Source organism: Apus apus, chromosome 7 (genome assembly GCF_020740795.1).
Source record: "Apus apus isolate bApuApu2 chromosome 7, bApuApu2.pri.cur, whole genome shotgun sequence".
In the NCBI taxonomy this organism is placed as follows: Eukaryota; Metazoa; Chordata; class Aves; order Apodiformes; family Apodidae; genus Apus; species Apus apus.
Window position 1 is genome coordinate 349,868 of NC_067288.1, and position 17,854 is coordinate 367,721.

Consider the following 17,854-nt stretch of genomic DNA (forward strand, 5'->3'; position numbering starts at 1 on the left):
TTTCCATGCAAAAAGTACACTTGTAATCAATGATTGTATGTTTTCATACAACACAGAGCATACCTGAATAGTAGAACTGACTGCAGAAGAGAAAGAAAACATTCCCTAAAATACAAAACATAATAATTAAAGATTTAGCAGCAGCATGTATGTAATGCAATGATTATCCAAAAGATTTTTGAGTATTATTATCTAATTGCTCATGACAATCAGAACTGAGGCTACTAATAGCCACATGGTGACATTAATTTTCAAGTTGAAATTGGACCTAACAATGCAGGGAAACAGTCTAACAAAAGAAGAGCTGCTCTTCGAAAGTACAAAGCACCAGGATCACACTGATCACAAAAGAGCTACAGACTTGGCATCCTCTGGAAAGGAAAAAAAAAAAAAAAATAACGGGAGTTGATTTTAAGACATTTGAAAATTGTAGCTTAAACAGTCAATATTAGGGGTTGACCAGGCTGGACCAGGACCTTCAAGTCCTGGTGGACAACAAGTTATCCATGGGACAGCAATGTGCCCTTGTGGCCAAGAGAGCCAATAGTATCCTGGGGTGCATTAAGAACAGCGTGGCCAGCAGATCAAGGGAGGTTCTCCTCCCCCTTTACTCTGCCCTAGTGAGACCACACCTGGAGTGTTGTGCCCAGTTCTGGGCTCCCCAGTTCAAGAGGGACAGGGATATGCTGGAAAGAGTCCAACGGAGTCTACGAGGATGATGAAGGGACTGGAACATCTGTCTGATGAGGAAAGGCTGAGAGACCTGGGGCTGTTTAGTCTGGAGAAGACTGAGAGGGGACCTGATTCATGTCTATAAATATCTGCAGGGTGGGTGTCAAGAATGGGCCAGTCTCTTTTCAGTGGTGCCTGTGACAGGACGAGGGGAAAAGGCACCAAGTGACAACACAGGAAGTTCCACCTCAACGTGAGGAGAAACTTCTTTCTTGTGAGGGAGATGGAGCCCTGGGACAGGCTGCCCTGAGAGGTTGTGGAGTCTCCTTCTCTGGAGACTTTCAAGACCCATCTGGACACGTTGCTGTGTGACCTGCCCCAGCAGATCCTGCTCTGGCAGGAGGGTTGGACTTGATGATCTTCAGAGGTCCCTTCCAACCCCTAGGATTCTGTGATTCTGTGATATTCTCCCCAAAGCCTCAAGACAGGCTGCAGGGAAACTGGAGTAGGGAATCCTTTTCTCATCCCTCTTCAGACCACCTCCCAAAGGCAATGAAAATGCTGAAGCTGCCACATACTTGCAAGAATTTCCATTCCCAGGGAGCCAGTGTTGGCTTCTGAGCTCTGCCAGGGTTTAATGAACTCGATGGGAGGTTTTGTATTAACTATTATGGGGTTTGATTTAGGTCCCTTGCCTCCGTTTTTAGGCATGATTTCAGGCACACCTGCAGCCTTCCATTATCATTGGATGGGTGCTGAAGACTTTGAAAAATGGCTTCAATTAAAATAATTGCAGGGAATTAGGAGTTTCTCAGAATGCTTTCATGAGGTAGCTAATAACCCTGTACTTTCCTCCTCTATGTGTGTGCTGTTATTTGGGGCTAGATTGAATGGGGTTTCCCAGAGATGCTTGTCCACACTTTATTAACATACCATTAGAGATTTTTTTCCTTTCTAGAATGCATTCAGACTTTCCCTTTAATTCCAAGTTGTTTTCTTCTGAAAGCTTTGTCACTTGTGCAGCTCCTTAAAAGCAGAGACCAAACTGAGTGGGCATGGGGCTTTTACTTAATGAATCCCCAGTCATCTGTATTCATGGACATAAAGGAAAACTTGGCAAACAAATTATTCTGTGGTAGATTTGGATGATTTGTGTGCCTCTGTGACCATTTGGCTTTCACAAATATCCCTTTTTGCCCATAAAGGGAACTCTTGCACATGGTTGTTTGCGATATGTTCCCAGGTCTTTATTCACAAACACAGAAATATGCTCCTCAAGGGCATCGTGAAACCAGAACTTAGGGAACTTCTGTTTTTCTTGCTGCCATGAGATAATGTGGGAAATGACATTTCTCACTGCTTCTGTTTCTTATGGACATTTTCTCTCCTGGTGACAGAAGCCAAATGTCTGTAATGAGCAGCCTCAAGCTGCACAATGGAAGGACCCTATGTAATGCAGTGTTTGCACAGCAAACACCAGACTGAGTAGCAGGTTCATGGGTGAGCTCAGAAGTAACTGGTTGTGCTTCTGCATTGACCCATCTGAAGTATCCAGTCTGCAGAAAAAGGACAGCTTATTTTTGTGAAATTCTGGGCAGAAATGGGGATGCTGTGATGGGCTGGGCCATCACTAGGAGGTGAGAAGGCTTCCTCCACTCTTCTAGGATAACACATTCTCTGTTGGCAATAGCAAAACTGCAAACATCCACAGCCCAGCCAGAACTGCCCAGAACAGCTTTAGGGGAGAGGCAAGAGAGGACTCATGCAAAGGAACTCCATCCTTGCAGGTGACAGAAGACTACTGGAAAAGACCCTGAGCATCTCATTTAATTAGACTTGCTATGAACTGGATGACTGCCAGAAGTCCATTCCAGCCTAAATTACTTTCTGACTCCATATAATGGGTTTCTAAATTCTTCACCAACCTCCAACTAGCAGTGCAAAAAAGTAAAGATTCTCCTTTGAAGGAAAGACAATTTAAAAAAAACCAAGTCCAGTCTGGGTGCTTTGCATGATGAAGATAGTAGACTTGCAAATGAGTCCTCCTTGCATCTGAAAACATGATACCTGTTCTGAATAAACAAATCTGTAGGTGGTTGCCAGGGCTTCTTGTGAAACTACAGCCTTTTTAGGCAATTGGTTAAATGGTAATCTCAAATCATAGAATCACAGAATGGTTTAAGTTGGAAGGAACCTTAAAGATCATCTAGTTCCAAGCCCCATCCAACCTGGCCTTGAACACTTGCAGGGATGGGGCTTCCACAGCTTCCCTGGGCAACCTGTTCCAGTTTCCAGGTCAGGAAATATCCTTTGATAATCTTGAAGGCTCTGAGAATCAGAAGAAAAATGGTCATTTTGTCTTTACAACAGTCTTCATGGGCAGCAGCAGGTCAGCTTAACCCCATCTTCTTGTCATTCTCCTCTCCACTTGTGACAGCTCTGCAACTAGGTTGGATTACCTTTGCTTAGACTCTGCACTGAATAAAGAGGGTCAGATTTTCTGCCCCTGATGAATATTCCTCTTGAGCAGTGGGTTACTCTGCATACAGAGAGGGAAAGAATCTCAATGGATTCTGAAGGATTTCCTATCATTTACACTAACTGCTGATATGACCTTTGTTTACTGTGACACTTCTTTCAAGGTAAGATGGAAACTACTGGGAACAAAGGGAGGGAGAGTCCAGTTCTAAATGACTGATGTGAGGAAGAAACTTGGAATTTAGCCTTAATTTGTATACCTTTGGAATCTGTACACTTCCCATTGTTGCTTGAGTTTGGGAAAAGGACCCGAGAAACCCCTCATTTGGTGCTCCACACCTGAATGGATCTTCTACTAGAGCTAAACTCTTTTTTATAATGAAGGCATAAACATTTTAGATTTCTTTTTATCCTTTTTACTCTTGTAGCTGAAATACTCTCTGTAAGCAGAAACTTTTGAGGAGTTCATAGGGCAAAGACCTTTGTGCCTTAGTAATATATATATGTGTATGTGAAGTCAGGGCTCTAAGGAGGTAATTGAGGATGATGCTCAGATAGATCTGCCTTTGAGCATCATCCTTTTATTATTTTTCCTCACTTGCTGACGTGAAGGGATGGCAACTGCTTGGATCTCTGCTCTTTCCTACCAATACCCAGTCTACAGGTGGAAATAGGAGACATCAAGGCATATGATCTGTTCATCATTACACAGATGTGGGTACAGGAAAACAATCAATAATTGAGGCAGAGAATAGCACTGTGCAGTTAAATAATATGAATATATATTATGATGTATAACAAAATGTATTTAGCCCTTCAGTAGATGGTTATATTTAGTTACAGTTGTTCCAGCCTTATTCCACTTCTACTGTGTCAATGATGGTGATTTATATTTTTTATTGAAATAATTCCTAAAGACATTTTTCAGATGCACACAAAATTAATTTCTAATTCTGAATTCACTTTTAATCTGTTGTTCAGGAATCTTACATCTAAATGTCATGAGTCTAGGTAAATTCCTAGACATCTTTTTCATTTCATACTTTTTTTGGCAAACAGGCAGACTGTTTTCCTCAATTCAGCAGTTTTATTTAAAATTATTAATCCTGGAAAATATGTCCATACAAACCTGTGTGGATCTGATGCTGAATAACCATATTATTATTCTCAAGTCTTAACATTCAAAACCTTGAATGGTTTTCTAAATCACATTTGTGTTTTACCTAATGTCATCTTAACCTATTTGATGGTTCCTCCATACTGCAAATGTGACAGAAGAGTCTCTTTTGGCATAGGTTGAATTTTTTTCTGAATTAACTTTAGACTCAAATTGTCTTCCACAGATTAAATAGGAGTTAAATAGCAGTCCCACCATCTGTACTAAAACTATTGCAAGCAAAAGGGTTTACACCAGAGCAAGATGGGGTGCAGTCTGAACTGGTCACTGATACAATATTTCCCCCCATGAGTTCTGCTATTGTCTGCTGTGACATGATTGTGTCATTCCAGCTCCACAAACAGCTGCACAAAGCCCATGGTCCCTGGCTCTAACCTCAGTCTATTGCACTGGTTTTCATTTCAGGAACATCTGTCATACTGGCCAGACTCACCAGGCAGGTTTTGAGAACCTAGGTTTTACTACATGGGCAACACCAACAACGCTGGCACCTACACCAGGGTTGGATGGCAGATTGCTCTGAAAGTAGAGGTTGTTAGACTTTGCTGTGCTGTCCCAGTTCTCTGCAGCATGGTGTGCATGACGTCCCACCTGCTCACAGGACCCAAATGTGGTGCACAACTCTGCGCTAATGCAACGTGTCTTGCCAAGAGCCCTGGTTTGCTTTGCAGGAGGTTTTGATGGCAGAGAAACAAGCTGTGAACCCCTGTCTACTTATTACGTAAGATGAGGTGGGGAAATCCTGTTACCTACAGAAGCTGTTTTAATTCCTGATTCTGTGTAGTTCAGACAATTAAACCCTGCTTTGATGCCTACACACCCACCAAAATGACCCGTTACAAAACTGTAGAGGTATAAATATAGTGGTGAAAACTGAGGTAGGCTCCAGCTGGAATAGCTAGGAAAGAAAAATGGAATCTTGTGTCCAGTTCTGGGCTCCCCAGTTCAAGAGCGTCCAATGGAGACCACAAGGATGAGGCTTCACATGGTGGGGGGAGTGAGTGAGTGGCCCTATGGCTGGTTTTTTGCTTTTGGTTAGGCCCAGACCATGATACTGCATTAAAATGAACACACTCCTCTTTCTCCAAACAGAAATGAATTCTGTAAGTCGAGGTAGCTCTGAGTCAAATCTATCACCAGAGGTGGTGTCCTGCACTGAGGCATGTGTTCCTCATCCAGCACTGCACACCACCAAGGTTATCTCCCTTTAAAGATTATGTCATGTTTTCAAGCTACATATTATCCCTCCACAGCTACATTTTTTGTCACATAAACCCCTGCAAAGCTGGCATCCAACCCTCTGAATGGGCAAAATGCCACTGTAGCAGATGGGTGAGCAATGAAACCAGCACAAGTCAGACCCTATCAGGATAGCTTTCCTTCCCAGGATCGAGGAATTGGCATTCTGTGGAGTTGTTCAGCATCTAAAACACAGGTTTAATGATATCATTCGTTGCCTCTGGAGATGAATGTTGAAGAATGCAGGTTACCCAACATAACATAAGCTCAGGAAGTAAGAAAAGTGGTTTTGTAGTTACTTCAGACAGAAGTTGTGCAGAAGAAAATACTGAGTCAATCGATTCCTTTCCTAATTCATTTTCTGAAGTAAAGAGTTTTGCCTAAACACATGATTAAATGAATGAGTTCTTGCTTAGCCTGAAATGCAGGAAAGAAAGATCCATGAAATAAACAATGAATGTGGAAAATCTGTTGCAAATTGAGCAGTATCAGTAGGTCTGATCTGGACTGGTTCTTAAGAACTCTCCCAGTTAAGCAAGTGGGATTTTGCTGTGGTTTTTTGTTTGTTTTTTTAATAATCCTACAGGAATTAAAATTTCTAAATTCAACAGTGTTTCTCCATGTCTCTTGAAAGGGAAAGGAAGTGAGAAATCCACGATGTCAGATGCTGCAGCTTCTCTTTGCTTTCAAAAAGGCACTTCTGCTTTGTGAGATAGAAAAATCTTATTCATGTTTCTCTTTTCTCCAAGAAAATTATTAACATTCCAGTTATATAACTTTATACTTTTCAGTTGTATAAATGTGGTTTAAGGCATCTGTTATATTGGGTTTCAGGCATCTTGGCATTGCTTAATTGATTAGAGAGCACAAGATTTCTTCTAAAAAGTCATAATAAAGGATTTTTTTTCTGAAATCAGATATCATACATGTTTTAAAAGAAGGCAGCAAAATAAAAGTCAATATTACACTGGTTTAATTTTCTTCTAGGCTACCATTAAATACTAAAAATGAAGGTATTAAACAAGCTTAGAAATAAGCACATCTTATACATTCTTTTAATTGGATGTCTACAAAATAGCTCTATATTGTTGTTAAATAAATTCATATCAATCATAGAATGGTTTGGGTTGGAAGGGACCTTAAAGACCATCCAGTTCCAAACCCCTGCATGGGCAGGGACACCTCCCACCAGACCAGGTTGCTCCAAGCCCCATCCAACCTGCCCTTGGAACACTCCCAGGGATGGAACTTCCACAACTTCCCTGAGCAACCTGTTCCAGTGTCTCACCACCCTCAAAGTGAAGAATTTCCTTCTGATGTTCAAACTATATCTTTTCTCTTCCAGTTTGAAGTCATTCCCATTTCTCCTATTACTACAAGTCCTTATAAAAAGCCCTTCCCCAGCTTTCCTGGAGCCCCTTCAGGCACTGGAAGGTGCTCTAAGGTCTCCCTGGAGCCTTCTCTTCTCCAGGCTGAACACCCCAACTCTCAGCCTGTCTCCAGAGCAGAGCTGCTCCAGCCCTCTGAGACTGCTGTCCAATGTCACTACATTTTAGGCATAAAGGTGTCCTATTGTCTAGCTGTCATTCACATGAGGCACCAAAAAAAGGACAATTAATGAGAATAGTATTTGTTGTCCAACTGAAGTATCTGCATCCAGGAGGGAGACTGAAACATTAGACAATGGCCAAGGAAAACTTTGGCTTGTCAACTTCTTCTTGGCAAAATGAGATGTCTCTGATGAATGTTGTGGTTTCTGTTGCCCTGCTCAGGAGAGGAGTCACTCACAATTTTTGTGGACAAACGGAAGCTGAGCAAGAGGTCGGAAGGCAGCGATTCCAGCAGCAACAGCTCTGCAGTGACCCTGGAGACCCTGCACCAGCTGGCAGCCTCCTACTTCATTGACAGGGACAGCACACTGCGCAGGCTCCACCACATCCAGATTGCCTCCACTGCCATCAAGGTAGGGCATGTCCTCTGGGACCAACCTGCAGCTGTGTTTCCAGTGGTGTTTCTCAGGAGAATGTGTTTTGATTAGAAATAAAAGATTGGTTATCAAAACCAATCAAAACCTTTTTAACCTGAATTAATACTGAAGATTTAAGTTTAGAAGGGGGTCTAATGCACTGAAGATGTTATTCTTGATGAATGACACATCATTAGAGTGACACAGGTGGTCCTTAAGCAAGTTTTGGGACATGGAGACAACCTCCTCTACACATGCTTCTTTTCTTCTTTCCTTTTCTTTTTCCTGTATTCCTGTGACTGAAGCATTAATTAGTTAATTAATTAATTAGGAACCATTTTGAGCTGCCATTTTGTGGAGGCTCATCTCATTTTCTGCTAGGTGTGTTTTTCACTACAGTTTGTCAGTCGAGCTTTTCATGGAAGATGTGATTTAGAATCCACTGAGCAGTCATTGGATCTTTCTGTTGGTAACTAAGGTCTTCACCAAAGGCCATCTGAAGCCAACTGCAGCTTGTATCTACCTTAGCTTCCCATTCCTTGGGAGTGTGTGTCAGTGCCTTCACAGTGAGATGGATACACCCAGAACCAATGGCTCAGCAGCACCTGTGCAGTTTGGTTGTCTGTTTCTGGAGGATATTCCTGCTGTCCCGTCCATCCTGGGCTGGTGGCATGGCAGCTGACCCCATCTCAGAGATGGTCAGGATGGCCATTGTGGCAGCACAACTGAAAATGCAGCAGGTCCAACACAACCTGAGGGTTACCCATGCCTCTAATCCAATTTATCTTCATCATTCCATTGTTTAGGTTATGTAGCTGTACAGCAGCCTTTGAAACCAGGTTCCTTCCCTCAAACCATGTCCAAAGCTTTCCTTCTATGTTAAGTTATGGATGAAACCAGTGGTAAATGAAGTGATAAACCACAGAAATATAGAGTAAAAAAAGCATCTGAAAGAAATTTCTCCTTTCTATTCACTGAAATATTTTAAACATTTGTGTCAGAATGCATTATGAGGAAATTCTTCACTGTGAGGGTGGTGAGACCTTGGCCCAGGTTGCCCAGAGAAGCTGTGGCTGCCCCATCCCTGGAAGTGTTGAAGGGCAGGTTGGATGGGGACTGGAGCAACCTGGTCTAGTGGGAGGTGTCCCTGCTCATGCAGGGGGGTTGGAACTGGATGGTCTTTAAGGTCCGTTCCAACCTAAACCATTCTATGTTGAGACAAAATTCCACCCTGCTTTCTAACAATTTCCATCACTAACCTTCTACATCTCCAAAGGTTTTTACAAACATGACAAAGTTGTCTCTCCAGCTCCTGACTGAGGTGGATGCAAAAGCAAGCTGTGGTTGATCAGCAAGTCTGATTTGGTAAATAGACTGCAGGGGTCTCCAGAACATGCTTCTCACCTCAGCTGTTCAACAGTGCTGCTGATCGATGAAACCCTCACTTCTTTGCTTGCTTTCATGGGGAGATGGGCAGCATTTGCATTACAGATTTCTCTTGTCACAACTCTTAACTGCACAAAAAACCCCTGTTTCTGTTGAAAACAAGGAATGCAAAAGCAGCCAGAGAAAGGTTGTGGGTTTTTTTTGTCCTCTCCTCACATTGATTTTTTTAAACATTGCTGGTTTGAAATTGGAAACCCATCAGTTAAACTCCCAGATCTATGGTGTCAATAGCATATTTCAAGATTATTAATTGAAACAGAGATACTGACATCTGCGCTAGACCACAAGCTCTGCTCAAAACCTTCCTCTGCATGAGAGACTGAACTGGGGGTGTGCAAAGGGAGGACTTTTCTTTCCTCCTGACTTAGCTGTCTTCTAGGATATCTGGTTTAGGGAGGGAGAAAGGAAAGCACTAAGGGGAAAGTGAGAATGAACATGGAAGTCTTCATGTTTATTTCTTATTTATCTAGTATAAACCAGGATCATTCAGAGCAAAAACTCCATGTGCAGCACGAGGAAAGGAGTGCAATATGTTTGATGAATCCAGTTTGTTAATCCAATTTGTTTGCAATCAAGTTTGTGAGTTGGGACATAATCACCCTTAAAAATAACACTGGCACAACTGATTGAGGCTTCACATGAATCACTTAGACTCTGCATTTTGGATTCCCCGTTAGAAAGGTAATAGGACCATGTCCATGTCATACTTTCCACCTGAAAATCCAGTGTCCACGGGAGCTGCCCAGAGCTCAGTGCTGAACTTCCTGAAGTCTCTGCTACATCCATTCTTTCAATATTATCTTAGTGCATGTGTTTTAGTGTAAGTGGTTAAGCTCATATGCTAAATCAACTGTTTGCAGCCTCAAGGGCCTCGTTGGCAGCTCAGCCCGAGGGCTGCATCTCATTTGCATATCCATTTACATGAATGTACATCCCGTTGTGGTTGAAATATTACAGATCCAACATTCTGTTTTTAGAAGATTTTTCCTAGAAAAATTCCTCCTCAGATGCCCCACTGGCTGTTAGTTCTCCCTGTTAACCTTCCTGCTGGGGTGACAGGGTGTGCTTGCTCCTTGCTTAATCCAATTCTGTGCAGCCCTGGAAGGAGAATAAAGATGAAGTCAGCAAATGTTTTTCTTTCCCTGTTTGGTGGCTTTAATGAGCAATATTCTCAGCTCTTCCAGCCCAGCCTTGTTCTTGCTTCTCTTCAGCCATGGTAATGTGGATATATTGAAGGTCTAACTGTAGCTGGAGGCCCAGGGGAAGGAGAAATGACCTGAGCCCTGGGACTTTGTAATGATCCTAATCCATATGACTGACATCTTCCCTTTGCTGATTTATGGAGGGTGTAAACAAGATACGAAGGTCATGAGTTGCTGCAGCATCTCCTGTGCTTCTGACAACACGTTTTGGCATTGCCCACTGGCAACTGACCTTGCTGCAATACCCTGAGATCATAGAATCATGGACTGATTTGGGTTGGAAGGGATCTTACAGATCATCTAGATCCAAACCCCTGCATGGGCAGGGACACCTTCCACTAGACCAGGTTGCTCCAAGCCCCATCCAACCTGCCCTTCAACACTTCCAGGGATGGGGCAGCCACAGCTTCTCTGGGCAGCCTGTTTCAGTGTCTCACCACCCTCAAAGTGAAGAATTTCCTCCTCATTACTAACCTAAATCTCCCTCTTCCCATTTTAAGCCATTCCCCCTCATGCCATCCCTCCTTACCCTTGTCCAAAGCCCCTCCCCAGCTTTCCTGGAGCCCCTTCAGGCACTGGAAGGTGCTCTAAGATCTCCCTGGAGCCTTCTCCTCTCCAGGCTGAACAGCCTGAACTCTCTCAGCCTGTCTCCAGAGCAGAGCTGCTCCAGCCCTCTGAGACTGCTCCCCAGTGTCCTTGCTGGGAGACAGCAGTGTCCTCCTGCTCAAATGACCCCAGTTCCTGGTCACTAGAAGCCATCATTCCACTCCTTGCACTCATGAACTTCTCCACTAAGACCAAACAGAAGACATAAGGAACAAATTGGTCAATTAAATATTACTCTCACTGCATTCTCCAAAGGGTAAAAGCAGTTATATTAGGCAAGAATTACCATTGCTGAGTAATAAACTGACACTGTTATAAAACAGTAGTCTTTTGGAGAGTGCCTCCTTCCATTCCAGAATACATTTTCTTGGGGCAGGTGAGTGCAGTGTGGGTGTCATCTTAGGGTCCAAACACTGTGGGACAATCACTGTGCAACGAAAGAGGGAAGGAAGAAATGCAAGAAAGGAACAGATGCATAAATTGAATTTCCCACCAGCTATTTACAGCCAGATTACAGCTCATTTTTTCCATCTGAGTGAGAAAGAATAAACATCCTTGAGAATGTGCCCTCTAATTTCAATTAAATTTTATTGTGCAATTTCCTTCCTTCTTCCCCAAAACACTTTATTTTTTTTCTAGGAGAGACTGAAGCACTTTTGTTGTCCCTGAAAACTTTAGATTACCAAAAGTTTATAAAACCACGGCTCTATTGTGATGGTAAATAAGTCTGATTATCTATAATTAACCCCGGGATGACTCACGATGGGCTGTAAGAGAGAAAACTTGAGTGTCATGAAACGAGTTTCTCACTTCAAGCTCAGACTGAAACCAAGACCATTTTTTGGGTTTTTTTTTTGTCTGAAAAAGCTTGCTTCATTTTCTTTTTTTCTTTCATATATCATCCTGGAATGAGTTTTTGTACAGATTCAAGTAATTGCTGTCATCAAAAGTAGCAATGCTGAAATACTGTGGAACCTTTGTCAGATTCCTAGTATATTCTACGTGTGGATAGTTTTGTATAAACAGCCAGATTTTGGAAGCTTTGGAAATACAGATGGAATCCCTTCTTGCCCTCACTTTTCCCATTCAGTTTGTGGACAGGATTTAAGAGAGTAGAGCTGAGAACCCTGTAAATGACCAAAACTTGGGAAGCTCCAGAAATTGTGCCCAGCAAGAGCTTAAAGTTGTAAAATCAAAGTTGGAAACACTGGGCCAGAAAGACGTATAATATTAGGTATCTATTGACTCCATTGAAGAAATTAAGTAGTAAATGTAAATTAATTAAGGTTTAATTAAATAAACCTAGGGTATTAAAAGCCAGAAAAGACTGTGACTCTTTTAAAAAACTTAAAAATTCAGATTTTCAGGAAAGACACATGGATTGTGCTCCCAAATCTTGGTAAACTCCCATGAAATTTTTGAAAGAATGGGAACCTTCTGTATGTTGCTTTGAACATTTCATTCATTATAAAAAGCTTCACAAGGCAGCTCACTATTTATATGGATATGGATGGATTTTGAAATTTGAATTTGGGTCATTATTTGTTTGGGAGTAGCCCTGGACTTCCACAGGACACCTTCTTCTGAAGCTACATAAATCTCAGGCAGCTAAGATGTGTCTTCTCCTGTACAGCACAGGATTTGTGCTTTTCTCATTATAAAGCTGAAATAACTAAGGTTTTAGACATTTATATCTAGGAGCTGTTGCAGATCTTTGGATCCAATTCACCATAGGTATGATGAAGGCTTGTGACCACTATGTGTGGAACCGTAACCAATGTGAAGTGTAAAGGTTAGGGATATATTTCCATATCTTAGTGAAGGATTGAAGGTGAGGATATTAAACCCAGCCTTAATTCATTTGGACAGTGGAGTTTTAATTAAATTGCAACTCCAGGGCTGATTTCCCTACAAGGTAAGGTAGAGGTCAGCTCTTCAGCTGGTGTAAAGCAGCACCATTCCTTTGAGAATCTGCTCAGGCTGTTCCAGAGAGGGAGAGAAAAGGGAGGAAAAAAGGACCAGCAAGTTAATGCAAGAACATGTTTTACTAAACACTCTCAGAATGCATACTCAGCATCATAATTGACACAATCCATCAGAGCAGCTGTGGCATGGCACTCATAAAAGGATGTGTTTTTAGCAGCCTCTAATACTGCCTCATTATATTTTCAGCAATGCTCAGAGAGGAGTAATGAGAGCAAGAAGTTATAACATCGCCAGCTCCTTGGGAACGCAGCATGAAATGCTTTCAGAGCAACTAAATAACCCATAATGGAGATGCTGGCATAGGCAGTTTGGAAAGACTTTAGATAACTATTCTTCACTTCAAAAAAAAAAAACAACAAACCACAACACGACTCAAAAGAACAACAAAAAAGGATAGACCATACAACATAGAGCATAACAAAATGAAACACTTTTTTATCTCACTTACGGAGTTCAAGAGAGAAAAGTAAAAAAACCCAAGAAAATAAAGCCCATCAAACCCTGAGCAGGTTATAAATATACAGATACAAGCAAGAGACCTTAACAGCACTTACACAACATTTCCCAATTCTTACTACAGTTCCTTCAGTGCTTCACAGTCTTTTTTTTTTCTCCTTCAAACTGAAACTAAAGTAAATAAACCTGGAAAGCAGAGAAAGATTTTAATATAGAGAGATCCACATGAACAGTGATGTTAGGAGGGAAGCTGTGGCTGCCCCATCCCTGGAAGTGTTGAAGGACAGGTTGGATGGGGCTTGGAGCAACCTGGTCTGGTGGGAGGTGTCCCTGCCCATGCAGGGGGGTTGGATCTAGATGATCTTTAATATCCCTTCCAACTCAAGCCACTCCATGATTAATATATTGAACAATGCAGTTGGAGCAGAACATTCCAGCATGAATTTGGAGGCATTCAGATTTTAATTTGGTCTTAATTCTGGCTGTGCAGGGATTTATGTATGGGCTGAGACACTTGCCATCAGCATTCTCAGTGTCCTCCACACTCTAATTGACAACTACAGTCTGGCAGCAGGTCAGAAAATGTCAAGCAAGGGCTTTAAAATTCACAGAACATTTCCCTACCTCTGAACCCTAAGAAATATGAGCTAGCACAGATCAACAACATGTAGGAACACAAAGGTCAGGTTAGGAAGAATATCTCAGAGTAGTAGAGACTCTGAAAGCAGAAGAAATAAGCTTAGAGAATAATAAAAGGCTGTTGAAAGGTTTCAGTGGTCTTATTATTTTTCCTACAGAATTTTTACCTCTAATATATTGTCACCAATTTGCTGTTCTAGATGACAATTCAAACTGCAGTCATCCTCTTCAGTCTCTCAATGTAATGGTGCAAAACACCCTTGGAAATATCCCTCCTGTGTGAATCCTCTGTTGGTAACTGATTCTGAGAGTTACAGCCTTGCTGTCTTCTGCAACTCACAATTTTATCTCCCTGTTGGGCTTCACCCAGAGCTTCAGCAGGATTTACATTTCTGACAGCAAAAATATAATGTACTCTCTAACAAGATCATGCTTCGAATGCCTAGATATATATATATATATGCTGTGACAGAAACTGGGTTTGAGAAAGGTTCCATGACTCATCCAGGAGATTTTCTGTAGTATTGAGTGACTACTGGAGTATTTTGAAATCTTTCATGTCTGGAAGGCTGGTAGTTTCATGACCATCCCCCAGACTTTATGGCTGAACCTTGTCTGAAATAAAAAGTGTTTCTAATTTTTCAGAGTGAGATTTTGACCTCAAAGAATGAATAAATCCCGGTCAAAGAAGTTTCTTTGCCACTGAGATCAGGTTTTTCTCCATTCAACCACCATCTTCCTAATTAATCACTCTTACTCATTAGCTCTCTCTGGATTTCCCAGATCCACCCTCTCATTACTGGGGAATAGTTATTCCATTTGTTTAGGATAAATGCAATTATTTGCCTTTTGATTTTTTTGTTATATAATAAAGTAAAAGCTTAGAGTGAAAATAATAAATAAAAGAAGTTGTTATTTCATCTATTATCATGAAAGGTAAAATAATGTTCCAACAATGATAATCATTCCACTAAACAGAGGATACTGGTTTCCATTCTCCTACCTAGCACGTAGATTCATAAGGAAATAGAATTGTATCTTCTCCAGAAGTTCCTAGAGTCTTGAAAAGGAGAAACCATCCCATGTTTTTCCTTCAGTTTTTCATTAGATACTCCATGTGAAAAAATAAGAGATGTTAGAACCTTGCAGATTACAGAGCAAGTGGTTTGAAGAGGCCCCTTACAATATTTTTTCTGTCCTATCTTTTCATTTATTTCCTTCTTTATCTTCTGAACTTCCCCCTTTCCCTAGGTCCTCATGCTGATAAGAACTCAATTTTTGTTTTTGGTTGAAGAGACACATTCATGTGTGGCCTAATGAACAGGTCTTAGTATTTGATAGCTCTCTTTCCATTCCCATGAATCAGGATGATGTGAAGGTTTTTCCAGCTAAGCTAGGTTTGTCTTGTTCAACATATTCATCAGCAACCTGGATGAGAGGACAGTGTATGCTTGGCAAGTTCACTAATGACACCAAAGTGGAAGGGGTGGTGACACTCCAGAGGGCAGTGCTGCCATCCAGCATGACCTGGATGTGCTGCTGGTGGGCAGAGAGGAACCTCATGAGGTTCAACAAGGGCAAGTGCAGGGTCCTGCACCTGGGAAGGAAGAACCCCATAGGTTAGGGGTGGACCTGCTGGAAAGCAGTTTTGAGGAGAAGGATCGGGAAGTCCTGGTAGATAGTAAATGGTCCATGAGCCAGGAATGTGCCTTGTGGACAAGAAGGCCAATGGAATCTTGGCATACATAAGGAAGACCGTGGCCATTAGGTCAAAAGAGGTTATTCTCCCCCTCTACTCTGCCCTGCTGAGGCCACAGCTGGAGAACTGGGTCCAGTTCTGGGCTCCCCTGTTCAAGAGAGACCGGGAACTGCTGGAGAAAGTCCAGGGGATGGCAACAAAGATGTTTGGAGGATTGAAGCGTCTGTCTTATGAGGAAAGGCTGAGGGAGCTGGGACTGGTCAGCCTGGAGAGGAGAAGGCTGAGGGGAGACCTTATTGATGTCTATAAATATCTAAAGGTGGGTGCAGGGAGGATGGAGCCAGACTCTGCTCAGTAGTTCCCAGGGAGAGGAGCAGGGGCAAAGGGCACAAGCTGGAGCATGAGAAGTGCCACTGGAATATGAGGAAAAACTTCTTTACTGTGAGGGTGACAGAGCCCTGGGACAGGCTGTCCAAGGAGGTTGTGGAGGCCCCTTCTCTGGAGATGTTCAAGACCCACCTGGGTACAGTGCTGAGCAATGAGCTCTAGGTGATCCTGCTTTAGCAGGGGGGTAGGACTGGGTGATCTCTAGAGGTCCCTTCGACTCCGACAATTCCATGGTTCCATGAATAGAAATAAAATGTGGTCCCTCCACTTTCCCACTTCTTCACTAAAGGCAGTTTCAAGTCTTCAAACTTTTGAGACTTTGACATGAAAAGTTTCTATATTTAAGGATGAGTCTAACCAAAACCATCTCAGGCCTTATGCTATGAGGTTCCTCACTTGACTTGTGCATATGTGATGAGATTTTAAGAAACTGACTTATTTCCAGGTATTTTGACACACCAAGTCTGAAAGATTAGACTGTAGACAGAACACAGCTACAAAGTTGCTTTTCTGTTCTGAAACAAATTCAGCCCAGTGTTGTCCTTTAGTTTGAATATCTGATAGGGAATTAATTATTAAATGACAGATCGATTGTCATTAACTCTGCAGGGGGGCCTTCACAAAAGATGTAAAAACAAGTAGCATAAAAAAAGGAAGAGTTTTGCAACACTATAAATTGGGGGTTGGCAGCATCCATGAGACAGGAAGGTCAAAGATGCTACGACCATTTAGCAGAGGTAATAAATGGGTGGGAAGTAATGAGAATACCACCTAAAACCAAATCCCTACAGAGATCAACAAGAGCAAATGCACCTGGGAAGGAACAACAGAATGCACCAGTACAGACTGAGGTGATTTTCTAGAGAGCAGCTCTATGGAGAAGGACCTTGGAGTCCTGGTAGACAATAAGTTATCCATGGGACAACAAAGTGCCCTTGTGGCCAAGAGAGCCAATAGTATCCTGGGGTGCATTAAGAAGTGTGGCCAGGAGATCAAGGGAGGTTCTCCTCCCCCTCTATTCTGCCCTGGTGAGACCACGTCTGGAGTGTTGTGCCCAGTTCTGGGCTCCCCAGTTCAAGAGGGACAGGGATTTACTGGAAAGAGTCCAACAGAGGCTACGAGAGTCATTAAGGGACTGGAAATTCTGTCTGATGAGGAAAGGCTGAGAGACCTGGGGCTTTTCAGTCTAGAGAGGAGAAGACTGAGGTGGGGATCTAATTAATGTCTATAAATACATGAGGGCATCAAGAAGGCAGGGACAACCTCTTGTCACTTGTACCCTGTGATAGGACGAGAGGCAATGGATTCAAACTTGAGCACAGGAAGTTCCACCTCAACATGAGGAGAAACTTCTTTCCTGTGAGGGTGACAGAGCCCTGGGACAGGCTGCCCAGAGAGGTTGTGGAGTCTCCTTGGCTGGACACATTAAAAACCTGCCTAGACACGTTCCTGTGTGATGTGCTCTGGGTGATCCTGCTCTGGCAGCGGGGTTGGACTGGAGGATCTTTCGAGGTCCCTTCCAACCCCTCGGATTCTGTGATTCTGTGACAACCCCACTAGAAGTAGTTTGACTGGAGGGTAGGAAAATTAAATGGACATGGAAAATGTCCTGTTGTGCTGAGGTGCAGACTCTAAGGAATTACAGTGCTATGGACAACAAAAATAAATCAGGAGTTAACATGTATTCCAGGGGAGGAAAGAGAAATCCTGGCAATAGCTTCAGTCAGTACATTTTTAGAGACATTACTGAAGAGAATATTGCAACTAAATTTGAGTTTTGCACAGAAAAATATAATCACATCTCCACGGACAACCAAGTTCTTAATTAACCTGCCCTTATCACTTTGGTTTTTAAGCTTTAAGACTTTAAACATTATTTATATTCCTTTTAGGTCCTAATG

The 17,854-nt window shown here is 42.3% G+C and overlaps 1 protein-coding gene across 4 annotated transcripts in view; it reads left to right on the top strand.

The window, feature by feature from the left end:
• Positions 1–17,854, top strand: part of BRINP3 (BMP/retinoic acid inducible neural specific 3) — a 129,267-nt gene that overhangs the window by 64,330 nt on the left and 47,083 nt on the right. For all 4 annotated transcript variants that reach the window (XM_051625230.1, XM_051625232.1, XM_051625233.1 and 1 more), the window contains one exon: positions 7,339–7,529. In XM_051625230.1, the coding sequence (XP_051481190.1) occupies positions 7,339–7,529 (191 nt within the window). The remainder of the gene's footprint in view (positions 1–7,338; positions 7,530–17,854) is intronic.